This window comes from Sebastes fasciatus, chromosome 12 (assembly GCF_043250625.1).
Source record: "Sebastes fasciatus isolate fSebFas1 chromosome 12, fSebFas1.pri, whole genome shotgun sequence".
NCBI classification, from domain to species: domain Eukaryota; kingdom Metazoa; phylum Chordata; class Actinopteri; order Perciformes; family Sebastidae; genus Sebastes; species Sebastes fasciatus.
This window is the reverse complement of record NC_133806.1, coordinates 7,531,247-7,544,298: the sequence shown is the minus strand read 5'-3', so window position 1 is coordinate 7,544,298 and position 13,052 is coordinate 7,531,247. Positions and strand designations below refer to the sequence as shown.

Below are 13,052 nucleotides of genomic sequence, written 5' to 3'. Positions count from 1 at the left end.
GCTGAGACATTCAGATTTGTCATAATCCAGCCTTTAACAACAAGAAAATACATTTAAACTTTAAAGGTCCAGTGTGGAGCATTTAGTGGGATCTATTGGCAGAAATGGAATATAATATTAATAAATGTTTTCATTATTGTAAAATCACCTGAAAAAACAACCTGAAATTGATGTGTTTACGTTAGCTTAGCATAAGCCCTTCATATCTACACAGGGAGCGGATCCTCTTGTTATTATGGTAAGGATGGCCTCTGAGCGAGGTGAACGGAGTTACCATGTTTTTGCACTGGGAGGCTCATGTTACCGCAGTCTTGGAAAGGGAGGAGTGAGCAGAGGGGTACTCAGTTGGTTGCAATCTGCAGCCACACCACTAGATGCCACCAAATCCTACACACTGTCCCACTGAACCAAAATCCCATGTGATTTCAGTCGCCACTTGATCAGGCACTGCGAGTGAAAACTGATGCCGTCTAAATGCAATAAATCCTATACCGTCTTGGTTATAATGTTGAGGGGTGTTGATTAGACTGTCTGTCCATTTTGTCTGTCTGTCTTCACTTATATAAATGTGGGAGTACAAAGTATTAGAAAAGCCTCTCAGTGCAATAAACTGGCAAATGAGCGTGTTGTTTTCAGAGATATATCTATGGTTGTCTCACTGTCATAAAGACGACGCGCAGCATAAACAGCAGAATCGAATAAAATTGAAATATTAAGTTTTGTGTGCTTCATTACAGTAATTATTCTAATACATCAAAATGATTGTGGTAATGATTTATTGAAGTTAAGCACCAAGCTGAATCTACAGCAGACAACTGAACTCGTCCAACGTTGCATAGAAAGAAACAAACTCTGAAGGTAAGCACTTCCATATTCCAAAACAGCAGAATTGCATTAACTGACTGGAGGTCAGATAAACAACTGGATGCTGGTTGTGTCAAGTAAGAGTCTTATAAACAGTCATGTAGAACATCAGGGACGTAGCTACACTTGAGGACACAGAGGTCATGTCCTCTATTTTGGTGGGTGTAGGGGATTTGGCAATCCGTTATGTGTAACTTTAAATTATTGTGGAAATCGGGTGTCGAAATATTTTGCCAGGATAATGGTCAGGGACTAAATCAACATTTATATGAATTTCAGGCCTCCTGCTCCAATATACTAGATCCTGTGGGTGGATCACTGACTACTTTAACAGTTCCTTCTTTCTAGACGTCTATGTTTGCAGTTGTTCTAACTTTTTTTTTCTCCAAACATTTACATTAAAAAAATATTTAGTCACATTTTAAAACATGACTGGAAATGATGAAATAGTATAACTGTAAGTGTAACCATTTCTTATCCATAAAAGCCACATGCAGGACTCAGTATTTCTAAAATTCTAAAATCTCCCTGAAGAACATCATTAGTTGATCAAAGCAATATTTTGTTTCAATTCTTCACATAATTAAAACTATAAAAACTGACAAATGAGCTCTTTTAGTGGTATTTGATCAGACTTTAAAAAGTCATTATCGTCCACGCTCAAATGGCGAGAATGTTGAATGTTGTCCTGCAACCGCTGAACTGCAGATTTCATTAAGAACACTTACCTTGTGGAAAACATTTCTTTTGTGGGGGGGGTGTGGGATCATTGACACTGTTTCAATGATGTTCTTTTGTTGCTCGGATGAAAACATGACTGCCTCCTAGTGGCAAGAGCACCTTTAAACACAATGCAAACCCTGAGAAAGAACTGCTGAAACTGTAGATCAAAGCAAAGTGTCTGACCCGACAGTTAATATATTCTTCTCCCATGATCATATTACGGTTTTTTAAATTCATCCAGTTCACTGAATGAGCAGGTTTTCGTGGTATCTTCATTCACATGTCAACAGGACAGTAGGAGGAGTTGATCCTGTAACCGGGCAGTCGCTCAACACCACATACCTGCCATACCAAAATGTCAATTTAAAATGTAAAGTTTATTTCCATGTTGTCTCTCTTCAAACCTGGCACTAGCTGGCCTGTGATTTGGCGGCCAGTGTCCTCTCCCACTCCTCCTCCACCACTTTGTAAAGCTCCATGGTGGCTCTGGCATCTTCCACAGAAGAGTGACCCTTCCTCCCAGTCTGAGGACACAAGAGAGGACAGGTTTGACGTCACTTTGGGGACATTTTTAAACACTTTAGCTAAAACATTCTCACAAGGTTCCTTTAAGATGCAGTTTATCTCCGTCATTGACTATTTACTCCTGAAGTGAACAGTGAACTGACTGAAGTGGATTTCAGACTCCTGTTTTGTGTTTTCTCAGGAATACACACCACTGCAGGCTTCTTTGTCATTCGGACATACAGCAGGTGTCTATTATGTAAATGTTCCTTATGGTTTTATTGACGACATTAAGGAGCAGGTGCATCTGTGGTCCTTACAGTTAACCTGTTATGTTTTTTACATTGATAACCTTTATTTTAAATATTATTATGTTATATATCATATATTTTGTTGCAACTGCTGCACAACAATTTCTCTCAGGATAAATAAAGTTCTATCTTATCTTAAAACATGCATTTAATCTCTCTCTCTCTCTGTGTCTGTGGCCTTTACATATATGTAGCAGCATTCAATTCACTTGTGTTGAAAGTGTGAAAGAAATGGGACCAGGTCTGACCTACTAACATTACTGTTGTGACGTTTACATAAAAGTGACTTGGAGGCTTATTCAGACATAAGAGCTACATGTTAAATTGACAAGCTGCATGTATGAAAGTCACTAAAGACGACTGCAGAGTTCCTCCTACCTGGATGTCTCGGTTGAAGATGGCCTTAGTGAGTCTCTTCAGTGAGGCACACTCGTTCAAGGCAAAGCCGGCCTTCAGGTTGAGCAGAGGGATGCGAGACGTGTCTCTGGTCAAAACACCGGGGTGCGAGTAACCGAGGACCTTGAAGTCATTGTGGACGGCGTGGCCAACCACCACCTTGCCCATGAGCAGCCTCAGTATCTGCCAACAGAGAACACATTCACTCAACAAAGTTAATTTGATGTGTTGACATCAATTAATAAATTAATCCAAAAAATGATTGGACAGTGGAAGTGGAGTACAGCGGAAACAAAAGCTAACAACGGCTACATGTTAAGTTAAAGTTCAATGTGTTTCTGCAGTGGGAAAGTGACAGAGATAACACATTTGTATAATGAAATGGCAACCTGCTGCAAAGGATTTCCTCACCTCCTTCCTGGCCTCAGAGTATGGCGTGGCATTGACGAGGTTACAGTGCCGGATGCCGCTCCATCGGGTGCGGTAGTCAGTTACAGGCACGGAGGGGTTGATGAATTTATCGTAAACCACGTCTCCTTCATAGGACACTAGACTGCAGCGACCGAGCTGGCTGATGCTCCCTTTTGGTCCCGTACCCACCATCTCACAGTCAATAGCGAGGTACTTTGTGGGGATTCCAGTGGGTCTATGGCTGCTTGATGCTGAGGGGCGTGGGGCGGTGGTTGTTGGTTTTGTGTTCACAGGCTCCTCTGGCTTGTCATGGCTGCCTTTGTTGTTCAAAGTGACCCTCGAGGAAGCCAGGCTGTGTGCGGATGTTGAAGGCTTGGAGCTACAGTGTGAAGCGCTGGCGGTGCTGCTTGGATGAGGTAAACGTCTGTTGTGTGTGGAAGTGGGAAGCGATGGCTGCTCTACAGATGCTCCATTTTGGCATGGAGGTGGGCTGTGTCTGGACTGTCCCATTCTCTGGTTGTATTTATATCTACCTTCCGGGACGCCCTTCTGCTCTACATTATGCGTCTTTTTAAGGGGCCATTTCTTTCTCTTCAATCGGTTTCCTGTTTGATTTCTCCTCTGTGCGGGTTCATCAGAATAGCACACGTTGATCGTAGTGTCCGACATGGTTAAAGTCGCAGTGCGGCAGAAGTCAAAAGTAAGTTTCCTCAAAGCAATCGTTCAGATCTACTTCTGTAGCCAAGTTTGTATCAGCTGACACCAGTTTAAATGCACCATCCTGCAAGACAAACACAACGTTAACAAACCCTGTCTTGATTTGGATGACATGAATGTATAACTTCTATATGACCTGTGTGCACCAACCTGCAACCTAAAGCAAAAGTTTAAGAGGGGTACTTGAACACATGGGCAAATTTTACATTTGACTTCTGCCCTCTTATTAAATAATGTTGTTACATATGACAGGGGTCAATGAGGGCAAAAAAATATTTTTCTACAACAGGGGGATTCTCATTACCAAAATGTGTGGTTATAATCAGTGGTCCAAGAAGTATTCAGATCCTTTACTTACATAAAAGTACTAATACTGCACTGTAAGAAATACTCCAATACAAGTAAAAGTCCTGCTTTCAAAACCTTGCTTAGTAAAAGCATGCAAGTATCATGCAAGATACATCAACACATCTGGAAGGCGATGAAAAACTGTAATCTGAAAAGGTCCTAAAGTCCTTTATCCCTTCTGCTGTTAAGCTGCTGAACACAGACCATACCCATTTGACATGACTGTTATTTAGAGGAACTTTAAGATATGTTGTTTTCATATACTGTTTCTTATTTTTGGGGCTTTTATTGCTATAATCCTATTTATATGGTTCTTATTGTAACGTGTCCCTCCAACTGCCCCATGCCTTTAATATGTTTCCTTTGACTTAACTAATTATTGGTTGTCTGTTGTATGGATGTATGGACTGGGAATGCTACAAATGAATTGCCCCCCTTGGGGATAAATAAAGTTGTCTGAACTGAACTAAAGTTGTCTGATAATGTAGAGGAGTAAAAAGTACACTATTTGTCTCTGAGATGTGGATTAGAAGTATAAAATGGTGATATTCAAGTAAAGTTACCTCTAATTTGTACTCAAGTGCAGTAACTGGTTATTATAACCCTGATTAAGTAGCTTTATATGACATGGAACAAGCTATATGGTTCATCTTCCACTGACACAAACAAGTGAACTCCACCACACCACATGTCTTAATTAGCTCATCAATTCAAACAATGCTAACTAGACCTGACTTCCGGTTTAGCCGTTAGCGGATGTTAGCTCGCTAACGGCTATCTGAGGTTACTATAGTAACTCCTCGGTTCAATATGAGCCTCTTTTGACGGTAAATTCGGCTCAGCGTGTTTGTGAACGTTAGCAGGTCGATACCGATAGATTTCGTATTAGGAAAACCTCTGTAAATAACTTTGTGTAGAATAAAAGCAGACCTGCAGCAACACTGTTGGACCTCAACGGTTCCTCCTGCTCACAACACTGTTAATAACATCCGGGTCATGCTGCGTTCAGGGACAGTCAGGACATGTGATGGAAGGTTAGTAAATAGATGTACTAGAACAGACTCCAGGGGTTTGCAACCTTTACTGTCTAAAGAGACGTTTTAGGCAAAAAGAAAGAAAGAAATACAAATCTGCAAAACATTTGAGCATTGTGATGAAGGTAACACGGTTTATAGTCTAAGTAATGCAGTGAGGGCCAAAGAGCAAATGTACCACGGAGTATTAGGTCCAGATTGAGGGAAACAAAATCTGCGATTTACAGAATAAAGTCGTAATTTTACGAGAAAAAAAGTGATAATATTCAGAGAATAAAGTCGTAACTTTAGGAGAAAAAAAGTCGAAAATGCTCGTGAAAAAAGTCATTATATCACGAGAAAAAAAGTCGTAATTTTACGAGAATAAAGTCGTAACTTTATGAAAAAAAAAAATCAGAATATTACAAAAAAAAAAGTCCTAATATTACGAAAATAAAGTCATAACTTTCGGAGAAAAAAAGTTGTAATTTTACGAGAATAAAGTCCTAACTTTACGAGAAAAAAAGGCATTATATTAAGGAAATAAAGTCATAGCTTTACGAGAAAAAAAGTCATAATTTTACGAGAATAAACTCATAAATTTACAAGAAAAAAAGTCATAATATTACGAGAATAAAGTCATAAGTTTACGAGAAAAAAAGGCGTAATTTTACGAGAATAAAGCCATATATTTACGAGAAGAAAAGGCGTAATTTTACGAGAATAAAGTCATAACTTTACAAGAAAAAAAGTCGTAATTTTACGAGAATAAAGTCGTAACTTTATGAAAAAAAAAAATCTGAATATTACAAAAAAAAAAATCCTAATATTACGAAAATAAAGTCATAACTTTCGGAGAAAAAAAGTTGTGATTTTACGAGAATAAAGTCGTAACTTTACGAGAAAAAAAGGCATTATATTAAGGAAATAAAGTCATAGCTTTACGAGAAAAAAAGTCATAATTTTACGAGAATAAACTCATAAATTTACAAGAAAAAAAGTCATAATATTACGAGAATAAAGTCATAAGTTTACGAGAAAAAAAGGCGTAATTTTACGAGAATAAAGTCATAAATTTACGAGAAGAAAAGGCGGAATATTACGAGAATAAAGTCATAACTTTACGAGGATAAAAGAAAATAATACGTAAATGTAATACTTTATAATATTATGACTTTATTCTCAATACTATGATGATTTATTTTGTTTCTGCACTCTCCTGCTGCACACTCCAGTAGTCCAGATGGCGGCGGTAACGCACCTCTAAGATGGTTTGCCAACCGCCAATAAACACCAACGAAGAAGAAGATAAACCTCCAATGAAAAAGAAGAAGAAGAAGTTTGTGATGCTACATGATGCTAACGCTAGCTAGTGGCTAACCACAACAACAAGCATTTATAGAATGAAAAGCAAAGCTCGGGGTTTTGCGTTATAAATTCCGATTTTAAGTTCTGTGCGAGTTAGTAAGTATTTGTGGAAACACGTCGTCTCAACTGGAACACAAATAACGTTTTGCAAGCTGACTGATGTTAGCATTAGCATTAGCATTAGCTCGCCTCCATGTCAGTTGACCTGCAGCAGCACGTGGAGATGTTTACATCGAGCCAAACAGCAGAACAACAAAGAGAGCTGGCCAAAAGACTCACCACGTTCCTGTCTCAGTACAGCCACGTCTCCGACTCCTATATAATTGTGCGTATCGGTGACTGACTGTTGCAGTCTGCAGCCTTTTCACAGCTCAACCTATTGATGTATTCTTGTTGTGTTTTTTGAAACAAAGATGCTTTGCCATGGCAACAACACATTGTTACTGCATCCTTGATTGTGTACATGTTTAGCCATTGTGTCCACCAGTCATGTGTCATTGTGAGATGTATGCATGTGGTGGAATCTACAGCAATACATGCAACATTCACATTAAAGGTCCCATATCATGCTCATGTTCAAGTTCATAAGATAAGATCAGATCAGATATTCCTTTATTAGTCCCTCAGTGGGGAAATTGTCAGTGTACAGGAGCAAAGGGGAAAGTGCAAAACAACAAGATGCATCAGCTAACACAGTAAAAAAAAAAAAGAGCTGAACAAAGTGTAACAAAATATGAACCATTTAAATAGAAGGAAGTATAAAAAATAGGAGCAGTATATACAGTATTGACAATAAACAGGCTATTAACACAATTGCACAAGTGGGAAATGATATTGCACAGTGAGAATGAAATGAAATTCCACCTGAAATATCAGGTTATTGACAGTTTTTGGTGTGTAAGTGGTTTACTGGGAGCAGTGCTGGTTGTATAAGATGAGATTAGATTAGATAAGATGAACCTTTATAAATCCCCAGAGGGAAATTCAGGTGTCAAAGCAGCAACATCAGCAAGACAAGAAGAAGAATAATGATTGAAAGCTCCATAGTCTGACAGCTGCAGGAAGGAAGTACCTGCGATAGCTCTCCTTCACACACTTTGGGTGGAGCAGCCTGTCGCAGAAGGAGCTCTCCAGTGCTGAGATGGTGTCCTGCATGGGGTGGGAGTCATTCTCCATCATGGATGACAGCTTAGCCATCAAGCTTTCAAGATTCACTGAAATAAAATCATGTATATTCTAGGGTTGGAAAAGATCCTCCAGCTGTCTGGTTTAAACAACTAATGGTTCTTTATCTGTAATCTTTCAACTTGATTCATATCCCATCCTTTTGTAGTTTCTCTGATAAGTGTCACTTTGTTATTTACCCTACAGGAGTTCTTCACTGAAGATCTCTGGCACACTTTACCCATCAGCTGGCAGCCTGTGCTGCAGGACCTGTCATATCCACAGATTGCAGACCTATTACTGGATGCTACACATGGAGACAGGAGGTACTACTGGATTGTAATCAGGCCCTTTACGAATCCTTACTCCAAAAAAATGAGTGAAAAATATTAAAAGTAAAAATCCACAACAAAAGTAAGGTAGGATAAATCGAAATGAGACAAGGAAAGGGTTACTACATAATACCAAAGCTTTACTGGAATAGTTAGCCTCATACTGGATTTCTGGTCGCTCTTATCAGGAAACAGTAGTGAAGTTTGTTTTTGTAAAGTCTGGCAGCAAATAAGGAATATGTTTATAGCCTAGACTTATCAGGGGTCTCAGGCCAAAGAAGTTCTGAATTGACTAATGTAGAGAAATATTGAGATGTGGTCTTCTCTAACAACCTGATTATTTTCTGTTAATCCCACAAGAGGTCCATGCTGCCAAACTACAAACTAATTACTAGTTTGTAGTTTGGCAGCATGGACCTCTTGTGGGATTTGTTGACAGTGAGAAAAATCTAAACTACTGCCAGCTTCATGATTTACATAATAACCATGGAGTGTTTGTCATTACAGATATCCTTCGGTGTGGCCTCTGTCCCTGTTGGCGTTCCGTGCCACCGCTCACGCTCTGGCGTTTCCCAGAGAGTGCAGGAGGGAGCGAGGCAGGGCAGCCGGCTCGGCAAAGCCTGAGGAGTTCCTGGACAACCAAAGTCAGAGCTCTCTGCTGGGACACATATTCAGGAAACACGTCAAACCCAAGAAACAGCACGAGATCCGTAAACTGGGCTCGGTACGGGATTGCTTATTTGATACGGTCACTGTATTTTGGTTAAAATTCAAGAACATGGACTTGTTTTTAATATTTTGCTTTGTTTTAAATCCCAGCTGGTAAAACAACTTTGTGACCAGACGGACTGCGACAGTGTGGTGGATGTGGGCTCTGGACAGGTATTATTCCATCCTTATTACCCATATTTTTTTCTGCAATATTTGTGTGTGGCAACTACAGTACAAACAGTGCAGAGTGAGATTGTGGTTATGGAAAATAAACTATGACTAAGGTATGGTTAAGTTTAGCAACTAAAACACTTTTTTAAGCAAGGCTGACACTATGCTATATTCTACTACAATTCTTCTCTAGTACTTCAAATTGTCAACAAATCTCATGAAAAGACATACATCTTTAAAAATGGCTCACAAATATGTAGTTTCATTTTATTTATTTTTTAAGGCTTGGTAATTTCCTCAAACAGCTGGCCGCTAGTTTGAATCCAACAAGCAGGAGGAGATGGTGCATTTGTTGGGGACTATTTTCAGCAGCGGATTAGATTTTATATTTTTATATCTTATTTGTTTACACATATAGAAAAAGGTACAAGTTGATATTACATAAACACAACAACAGTTTGCTGGGTCCCTTCTAGCCACTACCGTGTTGTGATCATGTGCACATCACATGAAAAACAATAAAATCATCACACCTTAAACATTTCCCCCCCGCTCTGCTCTAAACAGGGTCATCTGACTCGCTTCCTGTCCTTCGGGCTCGGACTGTCTGTGACCGCGATTGAGGCTGATCACACCCTGGTTGCTATGGCGTCCAAGTTTGACGGACAGTTACTGTGGGCCTTGGAGAAGGAAAAGCAGAAAAAGGTTGGTGCTTTGCTGAACTTTTAAAACTTTTTCAAGCTTCATATTTCTTCACTGAAAGGTTCCTAAAAGCCAAACATTGAAGCTCTTTGGTTTTAGTTGGTTCGTCAATGCGAGTGACACCTTTCACATACAAGTAGTCATTTAATGTATTGTAAATATAAAACTATTGATTATGATATCAAACCATCAGCACCAGTTGATAAACATCTTTCTTCCTTCTAGAACTGCGCCTCTCTGGTCCCAGTATCACTGTCCTCTCCCCGCCACGTGGCCGGTTGGGTAAACCCCAAGGCATCATGGGAGGCCTTCATCAAGCAGCTGCAGAGTGCTGCAGATTGTGTCCACAAAGGTGCCCCGACTCCATCCGGACCCTGCAAAAAGAGACTGCGGGGCTCCGAGCATGTTGAACGTCCCTCTTCTCATGTGGTTCAGGCTTCATCATGTCGTGGATCCACAGACTCTGAGAGTCGCTCACTGGACTCTGAATCGACATCACGACACCAGTTAAGCAAGAAACACAGCAAGAGCGAGTCTGAGGAGGAGTCATCTGCTGAAAACTGCTGCTCGTGTGTTCAGCCTGTCTTTCCTGAGGACAGCAGCCAGCGAGGTCATCCAGACTTTGTCCTCACCGGTCTCCACGCCTGCGGTGACCTCAGCGCCACCCTCCTCCGCCACTTTGTCAACTGCCCGCATGTGCGCGGCATCACCTCTGTGGCGTGTTGCTACATGAAAATCACAACCAAAGACTATCCCAACCCTCCAGGACTGGTAGTAGCTCCACAGACGCCAGGCCAGGATGCACTTCCCTCAGAGTTCGGCTACCCGATGAGCTCCTGGGTGGGAACGCTGCCGGGACATCAGCTGTCCTATAAGGCGAGGGAGGGTGCGTGTCATGCTGTTGAGGACTATGCACGGAGGCTTCGGGAGGAAAGCGAGCTGCTGAGGACACACTGTTACCGGGCGATGCTGGAGACCTTCATCAGGGACACAAGGCCGGATCTGCGCAGGGCAGGAATCCAGACCATAAAGAAATCCCACTTACTACCATTTACAGAGTGAGTGAACAGTGCAGCCGCCAGTTTACACCAGAAGGTCTAATGTTACAACATATTGTACTGAGCTGCCCAGAGGACGAAATCCCCAAAAGTCTTATGTTGTCCAAAAATGCTTCATAATTATTGTAGGTTAATTATTGTAATTATTTAGGACTGAAACAGTTAGTCCATTCATTGATTAGTTGATTACTAACAATTTTGATACCACTCGTTTAAGTCATTTATAAAGCAAAAATTGTCTGTGGTCCCAGCTTCTCGAATGTGATGTTTTATATCATTGTAAATTGAATATATTTGGAGTTTGGTCGCATAAAACAAGTCATTTTTAAAGATGTCACCTTGAGCTCTGGGATATTGTGATGGGCATTTTTTTAAATGTTAAGACATTTTTTTTTTTACAGACTGAATGATCAATTGATGAATCAGAAAAATTGTTTGTAATTTAATGTAGTTGCAAGGCATCTCTAAATTAAAGCGATCATAAAATGGAAACGGTAAATGTTAAAAGGACCAGTGTGTAACAATTAGGAGGATCTATTGGCAGAAATGGAATATACTATTAATAAGTTTGTTTTCTTTAGTGTATAATCACCTAATAATAAGAGGAAAATGAAAAGCGATCTGGTTGTCTTTGCGACAGAAGCACCAACAATAACACCACCTGGAAACGCCAGAGGGAGAAAAGTTAAAAAGTCCTTGTCCTCTTTAAAGAAAGAATAAGTATATAGAACTACTAATTTAATTATTTTTTAATGTTTTCACTTTGAGGTTTTGAATGCCTCATCATTTAAATGCAAGAAAATTAATACATTTATGAATTTATTATAATCAATCACTGGAAAAGTTTGAGACCCAGTGGATTAGATGACAGCAAACTGGAAATAAAAAATGAGTAGGTTCACTAAAGTTACTCAGGACAAATAGAACAAATAAAAACAAATAAAAGATGCCAATAATTCAGTATTATGTATATTTCCACAGAACTAATTCTATTCATGTCAAACTCAGTATTTTATACTCGTTATAAAACAGGACACAAAGAATAAAATCTCTTATATAAGTCTTTTTCAAATAATTACAGCTGAAGTAAATAAAGGCCACTATTTCAGGATTAATGGTAATACCCTCCTCTTGTCTACATCCTCGTTCCCTCTCAGGTACGCCCGTCTGGGTCTGGCTCGGGTCAGCCTGCCTCCCGGGTTGCCTCTGGACCCGGAGCGGGTAGAGGCCATGCTGAAGCAGCAGGGCAGGGTGGTGGTGTACTTCAGCCTGGCCCTGCTTCTGGCTCCTGTGGTGGAGACGCTGGTGCTGCTGGACAGGATGATCTACCTGCAGGAGAACGGTGAGCCGCTGGATTCTGTTACACTCACTCTAATAAACTGCTGCTTTTATTTGCCTCCAGCTCTAACTGAAGCTTCGTCTTTCTGCAGGTGTGGACAGCCAGCTGGTTCCTCTCTTCGACCCAAACTTTTCTCCAAGAAACTTTGTGCTGGTGGCTCTGAAGTCTCGTGTTTGAGGAGGAGACAATGGGAAGTCCAAAATTGAACTATATTGGTCACTTTTTGGTGGAAAAAGTCACCCGTACTTTTTGAGAATGAAGATTACGAAAATCTAGTTCTCTTTTAAACAATACAAGAAACTTAAATCTTGATTTTATCCTCTGTTTTTAGAGACATTAAATAATGAACATTAAGGGAACATCATTGTTTTGCCGACCTTTGGACATCCTCTGACATATTTTCTTCCTGAAGGAGTACATGTCTTTCCTACATTGGAACTCTAAAGCTCTAAAAGCATCTCGCTGTAACAAAGTGGGCACTCAGATCTGCTTCCATAAATGAAAAAATATTCATTAGGATTCATCCAAAGTTCATATTTTTTGTAAAAATTCTGTACATACTAAAATAGTAGTTTTTTTTTAAGTTTCAGTCTGGGATTAAGTGTTGGATTGACGTACGAACACACAGTCTGCATCACCATCTCTACAGCCACACAACTAGCATTGCTGAAAAGACTGAATATTGTTACTGATACCTTTTCGGTTACATTGCACCTGGTTTTATAAGGAATGCTGTGTCGGTTAGACAACAGACAGACTGTGTATTCAACAAACCTGTCCTACTCAAATCCTACTCGAGTCCTGTTCTGCGATACATGTTGGATATTTCTGTCATTAAATGCATTCCTTTCATTAACACGTCTGAAGCTTTTCTCTTTACAAAAGTCTCACGCTTCAACTGAGAAACTGATATTCGACTT

General features: G+C 40.0%; 2 protein-coding genes across 3 annotated transcripts; one reads left to right on the top strand and one right to left on the bottom strand.

Moving 5' to 3' along the window:
• Positions 1-762: 762 nt before the first annotated feature.
• isg20l2 (interferon stimulated exonuclease gene 20-like 2) lies at positions 763-7,087 on the bottom strand. 2 transcript variants are annotated; one of them, XM_074652927.1, is made up of 4 exons: positions 6,935-7,087; positions 3,210-3,990; positions 2,781-2,981; positions 763-2,111 (listed from the first exon to the last, which is right to left on the bottom strand). In XM_074652927.1, exons 2-4 carry the CDS (start codon positions 3,876-3,878, stop codon positions 1,998-2,000), a joined length of 984 nt encoding a protein of 327 aa, XP_074509028.1. In that variant the 5' UTR covers positions 3,879-3,990; positions 6,935-7,087; the 3' UTR covers positions 763-1,997. The 2 variants fall into 2 exon arrangements, with proteins under 2 accessions (XP_074509028.1, XP_074509029.1); XM_074652928.1 differs by lacking the exon at positions 6,935-7,087 and adding an exon at positions 5,205-5,273.
• Positions 6,434-12,988, top strand: mettl25b (methyltransferase like 25B). The gene is made up of 8 exons (XM_074652917.1): positions 6,434-6,980; positions 8,027-8,145; positions 8,659-8,875; positions 8,971-9,033; positions 9,601-9,738; positions 9,961-10,793; positions 11,951-12,135; positions 12,224-12,988. Exons 1-8 carry the CDS (start codon positions 6,849-6,851, stop codon positions 12,307-12,309), a joined length of 1,773 nt encoding a protein of 590 aa, XP_074509018.1. The 5' UTR covers positions 6,434-6,848; the 3' UTR covers positions 12,310-12,988.
• The last annotated feature ends 64 nt before the right edge of the window (positions 12,989-13,052 follow it).